This window comes from Ochotona princeps, chromosome 18, assembly GCF_030435755.1.
Source record: "Ochotona princeps isolate mOchPri1 chromosome 18, mOchPri1.hap1, whole genome shotgun sequence".
Taxonomy (NCBI): Eukaryota; Metazoa; Chordata; class Mammalia; order Lagomorpha; family Ochotonidae; genus Ochotona; species Ochotona princeps.
In genome coordinates this window covers 16,331,140-16,350,940 of record NC_080849.1, presented here as the reverse complement: position 1 = coordinate 16,350,940, position 19,801 = coordinate 16,331,140, and the positions used below count along the sequence as shown (strand labels likewise).

The window sequence follows — 19,801 nt, the reverse complement described above, 5'->3', positions numbered from 1 at the left end:
GAAAAATCAAAGTCTCTAAAGAGTTAAATCCCACCCTCGGCCGGACTTCCTCCCCACCACCCCGCAGATGCCTCTGGTCCGAGGGGCTGGCTGGAAGCCCAGACTGCGAGTGGGATGTGGAAGGCGCTCTGAGGGGAGGAAGAAGCGCTGGGAGGAGCTGCCCCTGGTTCAGAGGGTGGCTCCTCTCGGGACGGAATGCTTTCAGAGCGGGATGGAGAAGCGCCCACCGGAGTCCGGGGGCGCCCACAAGGGCAGCCCCCCAGCGCCGCATCTGCTGCCCCCTAAACCCGGGTCTCCCCGACAGTCCCAGGCCTGGCCTTATAGGAAGCTCAGCCTGTCAGCGACGCAAACAAGCAGAAGATACCTACGAGGTGGGGTAGACGGAGGGCACCGTGGATGTTAGCCCAGCACCACACCTTTCTCCCAGCCCCAGAAAGAAGGAGGAGAAAGTACACTCCCGAGCAGGGGTCGCCACCCTCTGCCCTGCGGCGGCCCCGGTCGCCGCGCCCGCTCCCGGCCCTGGCTCGCCCGCGCCCGAGCGCCGCGCGTGCGCACCGCCGCCCAGCGCCATGTTGGGACAGTTTGAAAGCGAGCGCGGGCGTCGCCCTCGCTTGTGACGGCCGAGGAGCCCGCCTGAGGCGGGGCGGCGTCCCTGTCGGGGATGCTTTGTCGCGTCTCCTGGCCGGTCACGGGCCGGTCACGGGCCTGGGCTTTTGGGAAAGAGCGTGAGATTTTTTTTTTTTAAAATCACTTTTGGCGCCTCCGTGGGTGAGTTGAAGTGGAGAGTGCGGCGTCTTTTCCAGGGAGACACCCCTCCGTGGACAGTCCGAGGCGGGAAGAGGACTGTGCGGCTTAAGGACGCGGGGAAGGGGTGCCTTTGGGGCGGAGACCTGCCCGGGCCTCTGGGGTGGGCTTAGGGTGGGTCGAAGCACCTGCTGTGGCCTTCACTCGTGCTGCGTGGACAGGTCGCCCACCAGAGCCTGTTATCAGCCCACTTCACTCCTACGGCCCGCGAGGCAGGGTGCCGTGGTTGCCAAGACGTCCTCATTTCCTGGGCGATGTTCCCGTTCGTGATTAACCCTGAACTTTTTTTTTTTTTTTAATCACAGGAGTTGACATTTCCTGCAGTTAAGCTCAACATTCTTGTTCTCTCTGCACGATGGGTTTTCTTCTGGGGATTCGAACCAAAACACGTGTGGAGGAAATGGTAAGATACACGGGATTCAAGAAATGACCTGAGAGCGAAGTGGAGGGAAGGAGGAGGAGATGCAGCTTCAAAGCCGGGGCGAACTGGTGACTGGGGAGCAGGATGATGGATTTATTGAACCGCTGTTCTAATTTCGGCGTTCCTCTGGAGATGTGACATGATTTAAAAGCTGTAAAGGCTTAACAACCCGTATCTTGGCGTCTCTGCTGCTTTTCCCCTGGTCACCGGCAGGCCTCCTGCATGCTTGCACCCTCCAAGGCGGTGCCAGGAGGGTGGTTCACTCTGTCTTCCCTTAATTAGAAAGCTTTGCATATTACAAACTCAATTTGGACAGTGGAGATGACAGTAAAAGTTGTTGTCAGTTCAGTGTTTCCTGAAATTACATCCCTTAATTAAACAATACATGGCATGTGTTCAGTCATAAACATTACGTTCTCTTTTACATAGAGCTGTTTCTGATTGAATTCTAAGCAGAACTTGTCATTTATGGAGTTAACGTTTGTTCATTCTGTGATTTCTTAGGTTTTCAAATACAAATCTTATAGCTGTACTAAGCTAGACAAGACTTCTCTCAATTATTTTTTAGAGATTTATTTATTTATTTGAAAGGCTGACTTAGACAAGGAGAGAGCTCTTCCATCGGCTGTAACAGCTGGAGCTGGGACGATCCACAGCGAGGAGCCAGGAGCTCCAGGACTGGGGCCGTCCCCCACTGCTTTCGCGTATTCGCTGGGAGCTGGATTGGATGTGAATGTCTGGGACTAGATCCCAAACCCATAAGGGATGGGGCCCTACAGGCTGTGGCTTTACCGGCTATGCCACAGCGCTGGCCCCAGCATACTCTCAATTTTGGTTTAGTCAAAATCATAAACTGAATATATTGATTGATTTTTAAATGGGAGGAGACGCGAATCTGATGTGTCAATTGAAAAGGGACAGTAGTATCCAAAGTGACAGTGAAGGAGTCATTAATAGTGTTGTTTTAAGAAGAAGACAGATTAAGTAGCTTGTAGTTTTTGAACAGATAAATATACATTATTCTATTTCATTTAAAAAAAAGATTTACTTATCTTTATTGGAAAGGCAGATTTACACAGAGAAGGAGAAACAGAAACAGCATCGACTGGTTCGCTCCCCAAATGGCTTTAACGGCTGGAGCTGAGCTGATCCCAAGCCAGGAGCCAGGAGTCTCCTCTGGGTCCCCGCTCCTGCAAGCACGTGCAGGGTCTCAGGACGTTGGGCTATGTTCCTCTGCATTCCCAGGCTATAATCAGAGAGCTAGACGGGCAGTGGTACTGCCGGGACATGAACTGGTGCCCGTGTGAGATGCTGGTGGAGGATTTGCTGAGTGAGCCATTGTGTTGGCCCTGAATTATTTTCTCCAGTCTGTTTGGGGAAAGGAGTAGAGTAGCTAAAGTTACGTGTTGGCATTTATATCCAGATTATTTTCCCAGTCTTTTGGGGAAAGGGTTGAAGTTAGATGTTGGATGTTCTCCATCTGTCTTCCCGTGATGCATCTGTTGCATCTGGGCCCAGGGCTCGTGGGAGAAGGAAGGCGACCGAAGGCCAGAGAGCGCTGCTCTCAGCCCGGACCTCGCTCAGGTGCTGAGTGTGGCTTCCAGTGCCGGGACCGAGCTCCTCCACTCTCCCGCCTCGTGATCTTGGAACTACCCAAACCCAGGTGCTGTTTTTAAGTTTTCTTTTCTCCCTAGTTAAGGAGCCTCTCTTCAGCGTACACATGTTGTGTGTTTCTCGGTATAACTTGTTCTGCAGGCATGAATGTTCTCCCATTGTCAGATGAATTTTACTCACTAGCAAAAAGGAAAGTACATGTTCTCTATTGTTACTTATTTTAAATACTTTTTCTGGGGCCTGGTGCGGTAACCTCGTGGCTAAAGTCCTTGTCTTGCACGTGCCGGCTAATCCCGACATGTGGGCACTGGCTCTAATCCCGACAGCCACACTGCCCATCCAGCTCCCTGCCTGTGGCCTGGAAAGCAGTGAAGGACTGACCACCCAGGGCCTTGGGATCCTAGGCCTGCGTGGGAGACCCAGAAGAAGGTCCTGGCTCTTGGCTTCGGATCAGCTCAGCTCCGGCCACTGTGGCCACTTGGGGAGTGAACCAGTTGATGCTGTTTCTGTTTCTCCTTCTCTGTGTAAATCTGCCTTTCCAATAAAGATAAGTAAATTTTAAAAAGAAGAAGTGAATGTTTTTCTTTGGTACTTTATATATTCTCAAAACAAGTTTTATATTTATATTTCTAGGTACATAGCAGGTGCTCAATAAATGTTTTCTAAATTATTGATGGAAGAAATAACAAGAACACCTGCAATGCCTAATAGGCAGTGTTACTTATAGAGAACAGATTTTGTTTCTTAAAATTTTAGAAGTTTCCGTGCTTGTTATTTTCTCTGGAGACTATTATTCCCTTGAGATGGTATCCTCACCTTTTATTTTGATTTTGCAGTTCTTAAGGGAAGTGAATGGAAATAACCCATTTTGAGGAAGCCATGGCCAAACCCAACACGAAACACAGGACGTGTTCTCCGGGATCTTCAGTCTCTGCTCTGCTGGCAAGCTGTAACCTGAGTGGGAGTAATTCCTCCAACTCTGCCGGCTCGTTTCACTTCAAGAACAAGCTGTACAGTTCTGCCTCTGAGGCTCTCCAGGCCTATATTGAGGATTATGACCTAAGTCGGATGTATCCAGGCGCAGGTGCAAGCCCTGGGCGAGTGAGCGTCGACGAAGGGTCTACTCGGGCACGCCAGTTCTCCAGCCACGGTTATAAATCACACAATGGTATGCGTTTATTCCATTTTGCTTTTTCCAGTGATTTAAAACCTTTGAGAGATGTGGTATAGTGTTATAAAACTTGGTGTATTTTGGAGTACAAATAACTTAAATAATGTAACATTGAAATGTAGCAATTTTTGTACAATGATACAATTGCCTAGTTCATGCAGATTTTCGTCTGTATCTTCTTTGAACCTTTTCTCTCTCTTTTTTTTTTTTTAAGATTTTATTAATATTGGAAAGCTGGATATACAGAGAGGAGGAGAGACAGAGAGGAAGATCTTCCGTCCGATGTTTCACTCCCCAAGTGACCCGCAACGGGCCGGTACTGCTCCAATCCGATGCCAGGAACCAGGAACCTCTTCCGGGTCTCCCACACGGGTGCAGGGTCCCAATGCATTGGGCCGTCCTCGACTGCTTTCCCAGGCCACAAGCAGGGAGCTGGATGGGAAGTGGAGCTGCCGGGATTAGAACCGGCGCCCATATGGGATCCCGGGGTGTTCAAGGCGAGGACTTTAGCTGCTAGGCGAAGCCGCCGGGCCCTGAACTTTTTCTCTTTAAAGTTAGTTAATTTATTTGAATGGCAGAGTTAGAGAGAGAGGGTGGGGATGACAGATGATGGGACATTTACTGATTAACTCACCCCAATTTCCTGAAGGCCAGGGTTGGGCCAGGCTGCAGCTGAGAGGCCGGGACCCCCTTGAGGTCTCCGCCATCTGCTTTCCAGGTGTGTTAGGGAGTCGGGCTGGCAGTGGAGCAGCAGGGCCTTGAACTGATAGTTATCGGATGCTGTCAGTTACTTAGCATGGTGTGCCACAACACAGACACTCTTCAGCCTGAAGAAGCTTATGCTAAACTGTCAATTCATTTGTGGCATAATGAAAAGAGCATGAACACGTTCATTATGGCTTTCGTTAACTAACTAAACGACTTTAAACAAGCCCTAACTTTTGCATTTATATTTGCTCAATTCCAACCGATGGCATAGAACTATGCTGGCCTTTTTTATTTTAAAGATTTATTTATTTTTATTACAAAGTCAGATATACAGAGAGGAGGAGAGACAGAGAAGATCTTCCATCCTATGTTTCACTCCCCAAGTGACCTGTTACGGGCTGGTGCGCGCCAATCCGATGCCGGGAACCTGGAACCTCTTCCAGGTCCCCCACGCGGGTGCAGGGTCCCAAAGCCTTGTGCTGTCCTCAACTGCTTTCCCAGGCCACAAGCAGGGAGCTGGATGGGAAGTGGAGCTGCCGGGATTAGAACCGGCGACCATATGGGATCCCGGGGCTTTCAAGGCGAGGACTTTAGCCGCTAGGCCATGCCGCCGGGCCCATATGCTGGCCTTTTTGATCTGTGTCAAACAGTACTGTTTACAACATATTGTCTTTGAGAAAATCTTCCCTGAGAAGTTCGTAGAATGCATATAAGCTATTTGAAATATTATTATAAGAACATGAGTTTTTAAGTGATGTGCTTTGAAAATTTTATTTTATCTGAAAGAGAAAAATTTCCTACCCCCTGGCTCACTGTCCTATCTGCTCATTCACTCCCCAAATACCTCCAGTGTGCAGGGTCGGGCCAGGCTGAAGCCAGGAGAGAGGAACTCATTCTAGACTTCCATGTAGAGTTTAGGGCCCGAGTCCTACAGCCATCACGTGCCTCCTAGCCGGCTGGGGTTGGGAGCCGAGGTAGGACTTGAAAGCAGGTTCGCTGCTGAGAAACAGTATCCTAGCCGCTCTGCCAAATGTCTGTCCTGACACCTCACCGAGCACTTCAAGAATGGGTCTAGGTAAATGTTTTTATTCCAACTCTAAGTGATATGGGCAGTATATTCTAAAAGCGAGTTAGAGCAGCTAGTCTCTGTATATGCAATGCCATTGCAAGATTAGGTAGCAAAGCAGGTTATTATCCCAATTATTTAATAGCATATTATTTCTGTGCTGAACCCAATACTGAGTGATACTGGTCCAACCCTGGCCTTCATGCTCATCTGGGTGAACAAATCGGCAAGTGGCCCATCAGCTGGCATCCCCACCCTCTCTAACTCTGCTATTCAAATAAATTAATACACAGCGTCAATGTGATTGTATTAATGTATCAGATATATCTAAATGAAAAGTTAAAGAAATAGTCAATTATAGAATACGGGAAAATCCAGGTGACCGGAGAGAAAACAGACGAGAAACATACTGTGTTTTGTTAACCTGTGCCTTTTTATTTTAATCAGTGCTTTAGTGAGGATGAAGCAAAAATAGAGAAGGGGATTGTCCTTAACTCTTTAGTGTCGAATGTCATGCAGGAGTTTTGTGTGACAAAGTTAAACAGAACTGTGCTGTATTTTTTCAGCTTTTGAAAATCTTGATCGCATAAAGCAGTCCAACTCCTTAAACCTACCCAATAGAAGAGAGACTTTTAAAGACACAGACTCTATTAGCCTAACAACTGATGATCTGTTGAAACTTCCAGCGGATGGATCACTGGATCTCACTTACATCCGACCAGGGCATCGAGCGAGCAAGAAAAACAAGAAAAGCTTCGGAAGATTGGGTTCACTGAGCGTGGAACAGAATTCAGATTTCCGGGACCCTGCCACTCCCATGGACAAAGACAAATTAGTCACTCCTGTTGTGTACACATGCAGAAGTGGAAAGCAGTGTGGGAGGCTAAAAAACCCAAAACTTGTGAATAGAACCAATAAATGCATTTCTGAATCATCTTCCTTTTTTCCCAAGAAGTCATCTTTCAAGGACAGTTCAGAACACAGCGCTGAGAACAATTATCCAAGGTGGCTCACAAGCCGGAAATCCGACCTGAATGTCTCAGGAATCACTAGCATACCTGATTCCAAATATCCAGTCTGGCTCCACAGTCAAGATTTGCTACCTGACGCGAACGGTCAGCAGGCTTGTAAAGCATTTAAGGAAGATCAGTGTTCCCCTAGACACAGTTATCAGGCACAAAGAACTTCTCGGCTAACGAATAAATTGGATTGTTTTGGATATGCTCTGGAACCCTCAAACTTTTCCAATTCCTTGAATGTTGATAAAGGACTAGATAATAAGTACAAATGTGATCTTGAACATAGCCACTGTCAATGTGAAAATCCACTGCTCCAAGGACAAGGAAAAAAGCCATTCAGTGGTAATACTTCGTTCTTAGTTTTTTTAAAAAAAGTTATTTTTAAACCAAAGGAAGACTACTTGACTTGTAGCTACGGATGTTTATGTTTTACTCTTGATGTAATGCTATCTTTTTAGAATGCTTATAATCTTCATTTATGTAATATCATTTTGTACTTAAAGTGTCTTGTTTTCTTGAAATGGCACATTTTTTAAAAAGTTTGCTGTTATTAAAATATGCATATTCCAGATTATATAATTTCAATTATGTAGATTCCAGATTTTGTTATGCTTTGCCCCTAATTTTTTTCTTAAGGAGTAATATAGTCTTTTAAAATTAGGTGACAAAATTGAATTGCTTATCCTGAAGGCCAAGAGCAATCTAGAGCAGAGTGCTGAAGACTTACCAAGGTCTGTGCAGAAGGATGACAGTCCTTGCTCGTTAGATAAACTTGAAGCAGAGCGATCGTGGGAAAATGTTCCTGTTCCTTTGTAAGTAAGTCACAGTGGGAGAACTTTATGTGATCAATAGACCTATATGTTAAATGACTTAGCAATGATAGTAACATGGCAGTTCCTAAGAACATAGCTTTCAGGCTTGGCTTCAAAGGTGTAGTTCTCCTTTTTCACCACAAGATGGGGTAATGTTTCATAATCCTAGGTGCTGGCTGTAGCTTCTGTCTTTCTTATGGGTTCATTTGGTTTCAATGTGAATACTGATATCTTAATAGAAGGATTACAACAAAAATTACTTTTCTGCAGATGGAATAGTGCTGTGAATTTATTGTGAACATTTTCCTGTAAGCCCCACCCTTGTGTTCCTGCCATATATTAGATTTATCTATCACTTCTCATTTACATTTTACCTTCTTGTTTAGCTGGTGTTTTCGTTAAATGATGGTGTGTTTTCTTAAGTGATCTGTTGTTAAATATCTGTAGTTTCTGAGGTTCTTCTCATTTGTGTGCTTAGCTTTACTGTGACAGTTGCTCAGATTCATTTAAAAAGTGTTCACTGACGTGGCTCACTGTGTGTGTGTGTGTGGAGTTATAACGGGGAGCTTACACGAGAAAGCTTTATTGTTGGGTGTATTAATAATTCCAAACTCGTGCTTTAGACTCTGGTAATTGTCTTAATAATTTTTTAATTTTTGTATTCTTTCTTGATTAATTACCAAGTTTAACACCTCCTCCTGCTTGTGCACACTGACTGTAATTTCTGTTTGCATCCTGTATGCCACTTTCTGGATGTGTGAGACCTTCTGCAAGCTGCCTCTGTAACTTCAGAGACACGGAGCATGGGAAATGATAGCCACTTTGGGGTTATAACATAGACTCAATTGATTAGAACATGAATATAAATTTCTTGAAATAATTTCTGACTAGATTTGAATCTATTACAAAAGAATGTTGTGTTTTCTCCTTTAGCTTTATTTCTCATGTTATTTCACATTATCTTTTTTAAAAAACGGGTTTGAACTCAGTTTTTAACTCTTATTTTTATTTCTGAGTGTTTCATTTTTCTGTCAGCTGGCCTGTGTAAATTATTATAACTGCACTATTTTAATTGGAACCAAAATCAGTGAGCCCGTAATATGTCAGGAATGTTTAAATTATGTCAGATATTATATGTCAAAGTTATAGCAGAAATGTTTAAATCAAGTGTAAAATTTCTGAACGCATTTAATGTGTGTTGTAATGAGATGATATAACTTGTATAATTAATACTATCAAAATGACTCAGTATCTTGTCTACAGTAGTTCATATTTGGAAGAGAGAATTTACACTGTGATGGATGTGTTTATAGATCAAACTAATGCTGTATTGCTGAAAGAATGAATAGACCGCAGTTTGAGATTGACAGATTATCAACCTGTCATTAAGTTGAAACAAAATTAATATGTACTAACTGTAGTACTCTGAAAGGTAGACCAAAGCCACAGCCAGATAACTGCTTTTTTAAAGAAGATTTTATTCTGAAAAGTTTCAGGTAGTGCAGAAGTAGAATAGCAGTCCGTGAGTGCGCTCCACACTCATCTGGCAAAGTCAGGTCAGTGCCCTTGGATGGCACGGGTGGGGTTCAAAACGACGCTGGGGAAGAAGGAGGGAAAAGAAATGTCAAGCGAGAAAGCTTACACTAAGTTACTCTCAATTTTTTGAAGTTCTGCTTTTTAAGAAAAACATTAATATTGTGACATTTAAAGGTTGTATAATGGAACATGCATCCCTGCATCCAGACGAAAGATGGACTCCCAGTGAAACTGATGGACATGCAGACAATGGGATGCTGGACTGTCTGACACTGTCTGTACCAACAGTGTCGGGGTGCACTTAAATAAGAGACTGATAGAATGATGATTCCTTTGACTAGACTATTGTAACGAAATGGGAAAAATCTGTCGGGGGTGGGAGTTTGGGGGGGAATCCCAGCCTATACAATATTGTACCACATAATTCAAAATTCAAAATAAAAATATATTTAAAAAAAGGTTATAAGAATTAGTGTGTGAGGACTTGAGTTACAGATACTTTATAATGATACATAACGACAAGACAGTGAGTTTCGAGTCTGGGGGAGCCTCAGTCCTGCCTGGGATGCCCTTGAGCAGCAGGAAAGTAATTAACACAACCTATTAGCTGCACCAGATGCACAGAGAATTAATTTAGTTAGTTTTTGCAACACCTCTTACTAATCTTACAGAGGGGAGGGACCACAACATAGGCACTGAAATTCATCTAAATGAGTGAGTGGGGCTGGGGTTTGTCCTAAGAAATTTAATTTTAGTATTAATCCTTTTCCCAGGTTATCTGTGCTATGTTAATACCAGTTTTGGAGTACAAGTCTGTCCTATTGCCTTAAAGTAAGAGAACATGAAATTGTCCTTCCAGTAGAAACTCCTAGGAATTCATGTTTTTTTCTTGTTGTTTATTATTTTTAAAAAGTGCTATTTATTTTGGAAAAAATTGAGATTTTGGTGCCTAATCTCTGGTTGATGACTTACTGGTTTGGTTGAGGAATGATAGCTTGTGTTTCTTTGTAGTTATTTTTATGGTTGACAGAAGCAGAAAGGAGGTAGGCTGGCGTTGAATTCTGGTGTCATTTAGGGAGAAAATACAGCCAGCCACTGCTTTTCAACATCATGACAGTTGTTATTATCTATGATGATGATTTCTTTTTTTTTTATTCATTAATTACATTGTATTATGTGACACAGTTTCATAGGTACTGGGATTCTCCCCACCCCTCCCCAAACCCTCCCACCATGGTAGATTCCTCCACCTTGTTGCATTACCACAGCTCAAGTTCCGTTGAGATTCCCTCATTGCAAGCATATACCAAACATAGAGTCCAGCATCTTATTGTCCAGTCAAGTTCAACGGCTTCTTAGGTATACCCTCTCTGGTCTGAAGACAGAGCCAGCAGAGTATATGATGATGATTTCTTGGTGACCGTTTGTATTTAAATGAAAAATTAAAAAGTAAATACTACTTTTTAGAAGCTGAGAACTTAATTGATACCTTGTATGTATTTAAATCATGCACAGCAAATCTCCTGTCCCTGTTAGCTCTGAAGATAGTCCTCCTGGAAGTTCAAGGGCCAAGTGTGCTAATCAGGTTCTTGAAGACTTCTTAAATAATGACGATCAGGTGGGTGAAGTTAAATTTTTTCATCTTGCTAAAAGATTATTTATGGTGTCTATGCATATATATTTATTGACATTTATTTTTATGTAGTAATTTCTAAGTTAGATATTTTTCAGAGAAAGACCCATATTTTCCCTAACACATATCCAAAAATCCATATGCCTTCCAGAATTAGGAATAGTTTATTATAGTATTTCAAATTAAGCAGACCTGGTATTGAATACTGTTGTGGTTTGGTTTGTTGTGGAGTTTCTTGAGCTTCTTATATATTCTGGGTGTTAATCCTTTAGTGTGTATATAGTTTGCAATTGTTTCCTCCCATTGTATCAGTTGGCTCTTTGTTAATTGCTTCTTTTACTCTCTAGAAACAGCTAGATGTAATACCGTGTCTGTTTCTTTTTTGCCTGTGCTTCTGGAGTCTGGTTCAAGAAGTCTTTGCCTGGGCCAATGTCTGCACCATCTTCCCCATGCTTTCCTCTACTCATTTGATGGTTTCAGGTCTTAAGTTCAGACCCTTGACCCTTGACCCATTGTGAGTTGACTTTTGAATAGGGTGTGAGGTGAGGTGTGGCGGGGGTCTCAATTTAAATTTTTGCACGTGGAAATTCAATTTTCCCAAAACCCATTGTTGAAGAGCCTGTGCTTTCTCCAGGGAATGGTGTTAGCTTGTTTGGTATTTGCTGCTAGTAGATGTCTGGGTTAATTTCTGGGATGGTTACCTAAGGAACATTAGATGGGTTTTGGGTGTGGAAAAGTGCTGTATTACAGTTCTTCTTTAATCAGCGTAAAATGGTGGGGGAGGGGAGGGAGGAGAGAGCGAGAGAATGAATCTCTAGTTAGCTGGTTTACTCCTCCTTTGGTTGTTGTAGTGGGAGCTGGGCCAGGCTGAACCCGGAAGCCAGGAGTCAGGAACACGGTTGTAGTTTCCTACGTGGTGGCGTGGCTCATCACTTAGGCCTTTTACTCTTACCTTTCCAAGGACAATTGCAGAGACTCTGTACGACTTGTACCAGCAGTGTGTCTGCCACGGAATGCTGGCATTGCAAAGGCGGCGAAACCCGGGGGATTAAAACACTGCCACTGCAAATTTGCTATCGTAGAGTACTTTCTGACATGTATGGTTTGGATATTAATGTTGGTTTTCTAATGAAACGTAAAGCAAAATCGCTTTTCTCCCAAGTTTTAGCGATTAACCTTCTACTATTATTTGTTGCAACTTCAGAGTTGTACCCTTTCTGGAGGCAGACACCATGGTCCTGTTGAAGCCCTGAAACAAATGTTATTTAATCTTCAAGCAGTACAAGAAAGTTTTAATCAGAATAAAAGTACAGAGCCAGAAGAAGGACTCAAGCAGGTAAGCACAGACTTGATTTTTGAATTGAGGTCTGTGAGTTTACATGAAGATTATTTCTTACGTTAAAATTGCTTCCTGTATCTTTTCGTTATTACTTATAGATCTGTGTTACCAGGCATGCTGTCTCCCACAAATAGAATTGTATAGTAATTCATTTTTAAGAAAATAATTTACTCACATTTATAGTATTAGATTCTATAGTTTTTTTTTTTACTTTGGAAATCAGTATTTAATTTGATGATTATAAATTCACTTTATTTCAATGTGTGTTTCAGTGACAGTATGAAAAGACTATAAGAGCTGTTGCTTAATGTCTTACAAAATTAATCTGTGTAGTCTAACTTGTTACATTTGGGCAAACCAAGAAAAGCTTTTCCCGACATTTAAATTCATTCGTCACGTGGAATTTAATTTTATTCCCGTGTGTTTGTTCACTGTTTAGGACATACTTACACAGAGGTTTATTTTAGGATCATTGTGTTTTTAAATTTTGTGCATTTCCCAGGAATTTGAAGATCTGTTTCTGCTTTGGACTGCTACTCTGTGAGGGATGGATTTTCATTTCAAATCATCCTGTGAAGGAGCATTTGAGTCCAGTTTACATTCTCCCTAGTCTGACTGTGCATTCTAATTCTGCCACTCATTAACAAGTGCAGTGTTTCTATAAATCACTTAACATCTTTTGATTTCCTTTGGTTTATTTACTTATTTTTTAATCACCAAAAATTATATACATTTTTGATGTGCCGCAGGTTTTGAAATATGTGTATATTGTGCAGTGGCTAATCAGGCTTAACTGATGTATCCACACCTGTCTATCATATCACATACTTACTGTTTGTGATGAAAACACGAAGTCTGCTCTTAGTGATTTCCCAGTGTACAATACATTATTCATTACTGTAGTCAGTCACCATGTTGTACCATAGCTCTCTTAAATTTACTCTCCCTCCCAGTATCCCTGCTTGGGATCAGCTCAACTTCAGCCACTGGAGGGAGTGGACCAGTGGATGGAGGACCTCACCGTCTCTCCTTCTCATTGCAGTATCTGACCTTCAAATAAAAAGAAGTAAATCTTTGAAAAAAGATACAACGTTGTTTAGTAAAATTGTAACCTCAAGCTAACATACAGTTTTTAATATTCTTATGTTTTACAAGCATACTTTAGGACTATTGGAAGATGAACGTAAGTATGTGTATATTTTTAGAAAAATAAAATTATTTAATGCTTTGTTTAAAAATTACATACTAGAATTCTAGAGATGCACAGAAATATTTGTAATATTCATAATCACATTTCAAATAGCATTTTGTAATTACATTTTTTACGTTTTTAACATTAGAGTTCAGAAGATGATTTCTCTACATTACAATTGAGAGAAAGTATGATTCCCATTACAAAGTCACTTCAAAAGTGAGTATTCTTTAAGAATATGTGTATGAATTCATGATAACTGTTAATTGGACTGAAATCATAAAATTCCAAGACTAGATAACTGCTGGTCATATTTAAGCTTCTTGGAGTACACCATTTACTCTGTAAGAGAAAAATATTGTTTTCTCTTAAATCTCTATGATTTCCTGTTTAAAATATATTAAGAATCTAATTAGAACCCTTGGACATCTAAGATACAATGAATATAAACGCTCAGAATGTATTTGTAATACAGCTCTCACCACATCCAACTTAGAACATTTTCTTTTTAAAATACTGTTAAAATGTATGTAAGGGGAATAGATCCGACCTACTTTGTGTGCACAGATCTAAGAACACCAGGATGCGTACCATCCCCTTCCTCACCCCCTTGGACCCAGCCTCTCTTCTTTCTTGTTCTTTGGTTTTGCAATGACAAACTTTGAATTTACTTTATAATCACCAGCTAACCCTGTGATTAGAAAAAAGTCAGCAGTTGTGAAGTAGAGTCGAGCCAAGAGCTGTGAGCAGGTGCCTGGGCTTCCCGGTGCGTTCCTGGACGTTGCACTTGTTTGTACTCTGTGTGTTAGCGCGAGCCAGGGGGCTCCTTGGGACTGGCGGGGCTCACTGCGCGGGGTGTTCGTGCGCCGCAGCCATTCACTTGTCAAGGACAGGATTTCACTTTTTTTTGTTTCTCATTCTCATTCTGTATAAATCACTGGCATAGATGGATATTTTAATGATATTGATTTTAAATCCATAAATATAGAGGATTTTTTGTGTGTCTTCTATTTCTTTCCTTAATGTTTTCTGATTTTCATTGTAGAGCTCTTTCACATCCTTAGTTAAATTTAACCCAAGATTAAATTTCTTGTAGCTTTTGAGGATGGGATTGATGTACAAGTTGTTTCTTTCCGTTTCTAATACTCAGCCTGATAGCTGATAGCACCTGCAGACAGAGAGAAGTGGACTTCTTGGCTTCTCCTGCTTTCTACTTCCCCGTTAGCGCCTCTTTCCATGTTCAAAATCATCTTGACTTGCCCTTAGTTAGCCATTTGGGTCATCTCATTTCTAGTTTTTTCTTTTTAAAGATTGATTTTATTTTTGTTGGAAACTTAGATATATAGGGAGAAGAAGAAACAGAGAGGAAGACCTTTCATCCGATAATTCACTCCCCAAGCAGCCACAAAGGCTGGAGCTGAGCTGATCCAAAGCCAGGAGCCAGGAGCTTCTTCCGGGTCTCCCGTGCAGGTGCAGGGTTCCAAGGCTTTGCGCTGTCTTTGACTGCTTCCCCAGGCTGCAAGCAGAGAGCTGTATGGGAAGCAAGGCTGGGACACGAACTGGCTCTCATATGGGATCTCGTCACGTCCAAGCAAGGACTTTAGCCACAAGGATATCACGATGGGCCCCCTATTCTGTTTTTAAAATTATTATTGTTATTATTATTTGTTTGTGAGGCAGAAGCATGAAGATTGTTCCTATCTGCTGGTTCAGTCCTTAGCGCCACACTGGGAGCTGGGAGCTGAGTCTCTGCTCCCACATGGGGGCAGCACAGTACTCAGTCATCCCTGCTGGCTCCCAGGGTCTGCAGCAGCAGGAAGCTGGTCAGGACCAGAGCCAGGCACAGAACCAGGCCCGCTGATGTGAGGTGTGGTGTCCCAGCTGCTAGGGGCATCCCCCACCGCACTTCCGTTTTTAGGTACATGACAATTCAGGTTGTAATGGCACCCGTAATGGATGTTTTCCCTGTTAGCTTGCTTCCCCTCCCTCGTTTTTTAGAGAAGAAAATCATGAGTAATTTCCTTCCTTCCTTCCAGGTACACTGGCAATAGTGATCACTGCCAGATAGCTAGTTTTCCAAGTAGGTTGATTCTCGCAGTCTTAGCAGGGCAGATAGAGATGAAAAGAAGAGAAGAGGGACTGTTCTCCCGGTGTGCTACACCTCTACACACCAGTGCTGTCCTGCCCTGTCGTCCTTGCTTCCTCCCACTCCTGGGACTGCTGCTAGGCCAATAGAATAAACTGCACAGGAATACAAAGACCATCATTCATATGAAGCTAATTATAAAATGTTTTTAATGTGACAATATTTATTTGTCTTTTTTAGAATCTATTTTACTTGAAAGTTACATAGAGAGGGAGGGAGAGACAGGGAGACATGTTCAGTTCACTGGTTCACTCCCCAAGTAGCCGTAACAGCCATCGCTGTGCCGGATTTTGAAATCCCCAGAAAATCACCAAGTCTGAAGTCGGAGCTAAGGCATAAAGGTGGTTTCTTCAGGTTAACCTAGGTCTCCCAGCCACCGCCCCCAGCCCAGCCATGGGAGGGGCAGCTGCAGCCAAGGCTGCTGCGAGGATCCGCACGGTGAGCAAAAAGGAGAGTGCACAAGCCAGAGAGGCGAGAGCCCGTGCCCCCAGTTCTTATACATTTCAGGCTATTAATTATACAGTCATGATTTAGCAGGCTTCTATTGGTGGGTTTGAAGCAAGCAACTTTCAAAAAGTACAAATCAATGAGCTATAGGGCGGTGAATCTTTTTTTTTTTTTCGAGGGCGGTGAATCGTATCAAACACTTGGTACCTCCTTTCTGAGGAGTGGTCTGCCTTCCTGACCTGCCAGGTGTCCTGCAGGGTGTCATGGGTGTCACGTAGACTCTCAGCCTGGGGTTCACACAGCCCCCAGCCAAGCCGTTAAGGCAGGAATTACAAAAGGCAGAAAACATCTAGGTTCTTCAGCTGGGCTAATCCGAAGCTGAGACAAAATATGTATTTTGTAAAAACATCAATTTGGAGGTTTTCTGTTGTGAAGTGATATTTTTTGCTTACCTCGTTCCTCGTGTGTGGATCAACACTTAGAGAAGGGATTCTTGGGAAATATGAGTGTCTGGGCTGCTTAAGGAATTGAACTAGTTGGCACAGGATGAGTTAGCAGAAGACTGGCTAATAGTTGGCTAGTCACTGTCACATGCCCTTAGAGATTACAAATATTTCTGTAATTTTAGTAACATATAACTTTTAGGTTAAACAATGAGTATAAAAAGATACTTTGTTTTACTCACAGTGACTGTAAATGACCTAGAAATATCTGAATTCTGTGAGCTGCAGGATTACAGATATTGGTCTGTATTCACCGTGGAAGGAAACTGACAGATTGTGATTGACAAAAATAAAACTCCGTCTGCATTCGGTGTATAGAGTCTAAGTCCAGGAGGTCCAAGGCCCACTTTTGAGAGTTATAATTAATAAGGCAGGGCTTTAGCCGCCTGCCCTCTTCTTTCCCCGAATCACAGATAAATAACAAACCTGAAAAGTCCAAAGTGTAGTTACACATTTTCTTTTTTTTTTTTTTTCTGGTAACTGTCTCGTTGTAAGAAAAAGAATTCTTCAGATAGATTGGCATTACCATAGGACACAGAAACAGTATTAAAGTTTTTAGTTATTTTGCCTCTTACTGTATGGTTTGAGTTGCTGTTAGTCGATGAAAATCAAGAATTCAAAAAGTAACTGAAAATTTCAAACCCAGTTGGAAGAATCCGGTTTCTTCCTTCGTTACCTTTGAGTTAGAGCGTGTCCAGGAAGTCCAGGGAAATAGCCGTTCCCACAGCAACGGGCACTGCTGGCCGCCTCCTGTCTGCTGCGTGGGGAAGGGGGAAAGGTGCTTTGTCTTATAAATATCTATTGAGCCTTTAATAGGAAAGGTATCTTCCAAAAGTTCATGGAAAATGCAGATTATGAAAACATATGCACGGATTTCAAGTTTTTTGCACCAAACACGTTATTTGAATTGATTTCATTTACTCCTCCCATGTTGGAAACAATATGTATTATAATCACTATTACCTAATGAAAAGTACTGACATTGGAGATTACCACAAATATCCTTCATGTTGTCTCTTTTTCCTAGTGTCCCTTATTTCTAAAATGTATAGGATTGATTCGCGTTTTCTTGAGTGGTTCCCAAGAAACAGAAAGATCTGGTACAGAAAAACTTGTAGGATTTGCTTCAAAGGAAGCTTGGGAATTTAGGGCATGTCCTTACTTGTTTGAGGGTGACAGTTTTCTTCAGTGAGGTCTGATAGGAAATCCTTGCTTCATTTTAGGAAAAATCAGATCTTTAACAGCTTTTATTCAGTCTTTATGGCAAAATCATTGGTTTCCTCTATATACAGTAAGATAAGTTTTCCTCTTGAGAGCTCTTTTTTTTTAAGTTTTATTTATATTTATTGTAAAGTGAGATATACAGAGAGAAGCAGACACAGAAAGATCTTCCACTGGTTCAGTCCCCAAGTGGCCATAAATGTTGGGACTGAACAGATTGGAAGCCAGGAGTCCAGAGCCTCTTCCAGGTCTCCCACACAGAGGCAGGGTCCCAAAGCTTTGGGATGTCCTCTACGACTTTTCCAGGCCACGAGCAGGGAGCTGGCTGGGAAGTGGATTAGCAGGGATTAGAACCGGCACCCATATGGGATCCCAGTTCGTTCAAGGCTACCACGCTGGGCTCGAGAGTTCTTTTAATATGTTGTTTAAAGCTATTTTAAGTTTGAATTTGAAAGATGAATTTTATGTTTATGAAGTGATATATGCAACACATAAAAAGAAGTTATTACTTCATAGAACTATGAGAAAAATTACATGGAAAATACATGGAACATGCCATCAGTGTTACATCAGTAACTATTGTTACAGGTACAGTTACATCAGTAATGGTTATTCTTGTTATGCTTCCTAGCAAATTAACTTTTAAAAGTTGAATGTAAAAAAATTACAGTTTCCTAAGTAAATATTTTTAGAACTCTAGAAAAATATTTTGACTGTTCAGATCCCAAAGTTGTACAATGGAGAATTCTCAAAATTAGATGTTTTTATTATTCTTGAAGTTAATTTCTCATACTGTCTTTGAAATTAACAAACAACGTCATTGTCATTTTTCACTGCCTGCGTTGGCTATTCAGTCCTTCCTGGTGTCTTTACAATGTTTCTTCTACTTTTTGTGAAGGGCCTTGCACCATTTATCTCGCCTGAGAGAGCTGGTGGATGATACCAGTGGGAAACAGCCACCGAAAATGTGAAGAGGACAGTGAACCACCCGATAATAAATAGCGACCCAGAACAGACATGTATTTTTTCCTATGACTTAAGCTGAGTACATGATTATATGCCATATACGATTCTGTGCTTGGTTCAGGTATTATGTATCTTAAAGAACTAACTTGGAGAATGCTAATAGGTTTTCTGACCTATCCTCATCTTGTGCCAGAATGCGGGGTGTGAACTGGAGAGACGTATCCTGAATTTTCACTCCAGTTCAACAGACGTTTGCTGTCTGACGATGACTTATGCCTGTTCTTACAATATGCTTAGGCTGACCCTTTTCATCTGGCCTGGGTCACTAAGAAATACTGTGTTGATCTAAGTTCTCTGAAATAGATTTTTTTATAGGCTTTAAGCACTTTAAGGAACTTCAGTAGTTGTGGTATCTCCCATTTATATGGAAGTCTTATTACTTATTTTTATAGACATTTAGGAGAATGTATTTGCAAACATCGGTTTCACCTTGGATGATACTGTAACACAGAGGGGAGTCTCCCTGCTGAGTTCATGGTTTGGATCTGTGTAAAATAATCTCAGTAATACTTGCCATTTCATGAAACATTTTGGGGGAGACATTTGAAAATTTAATATTTAGATATTTCCCAGATTATCTCCCAATTTTAGTTTTGTGATCAGTTTAAACTATTGAAAACTGACTTCAGTTGCTGGTTGTTTTTGAAACTTGACACTAAAGAAAACAAATAAGGAAAAGCCACAAGCAGCTGTTATGAAATTGTTTTGTAAGAATTGAACTTTTCCACAGTCATCTTTGGCTAGGGTCCAAGTGCACAGGCCATCCTTTGCGGCTCTGCCCGGCGCATTAGCAGGAGGTTCGGTGGGAAGCAGAGCAGCCAGCAGGTTGGCACTCTGACATGCAGTACTGGTGTCACAAATGGTGGCTTGCCACAACCCTGGGCGAATTACTGTTACTCCTTTACCAAAAACTTCAGGCTCAAGTGATAAAGCATTACTAACGTAGCATATATAAAAAGCCTCATGAAATTAAAGAATATTGGTGTACACACACACACACACACATATAACAGGTTAATAATTTACCCAAATGGCAACACACTTGATAAGCAGATTTACTTTTGAGTGGTACTTCCCAAACACCGTGGGTCAAAGAAGTTTGTTTTCCAGATTGTTAAACCACCATTTAGTAGTACCTTTGTT

At 42.0% G+C, this 19,801-nt stretch overlaps 1 protein-coding gene and 1 long non-coding RNA gene across 4 annotated transcripts; both read left to right on the top strand.

Annotated features, from left to right (window-relative positions):
- The first annotated feature begins 691 nt into the window (after positions 1-691).
- On the top strand, positions 692-3,301 carry LOC131482498 (uncharacterized). The gene is made up of 3 exons (XR_009247049.1): positions 692-768; positions 1,110-1,207; positions 3,166-3,301. It is a non-coding gene; the product is annotated as an uncharacterized LOC131482498 (long non-coding RNA).
- A 379-nt stretch (positions 3,302-3,680) lies between these two features.
- On the top strand, positions 3,681-18,705 carry C18H18orf54 (chromosome 18 C18orf54 homolog). Of its 3 annotated transcripts, none has more exons than XM_058676829.1 (7): positions 3,681-3,923; positions 6,351-7,145; positions 7,465-7,615; positions 10,667-10,769; positions 11,989-12,120; positions 13,464-13,534; positions 18,531-18,705. In XM_058676829.1, the coding sequence occupies exons 1-7, from the start codon at positions 3,692-3,694 to the stop codon at positions 18,601-18,603; spliced, it is 1,557 nt and encodes a 518-aa protein (XP_058532812.1). In that variant the 5' UTR covers positions 3,681-3,691; the 3' UTR covers positions 18,604-18,705. The 3 variants fall into 3 exon arrangements, 2 of the variants coding, with proteins under 2 accessions (XP_058532812.1, XP_058532811.1); XM_058676828.1 differs by having other exon boundaries at positions 3,681-4,007; XR_009247048.1 differs by lacking the exons at positions 13,464-13,534; positions 18,531-18,705 and having other exon boundaries at positions 3,681-4,007; positions 7,465-7,619; positions 11,989-12,007.
- The last annotated feature ends 1,096 nt before the right edge of the window (positions 18,706-19,801 follow it).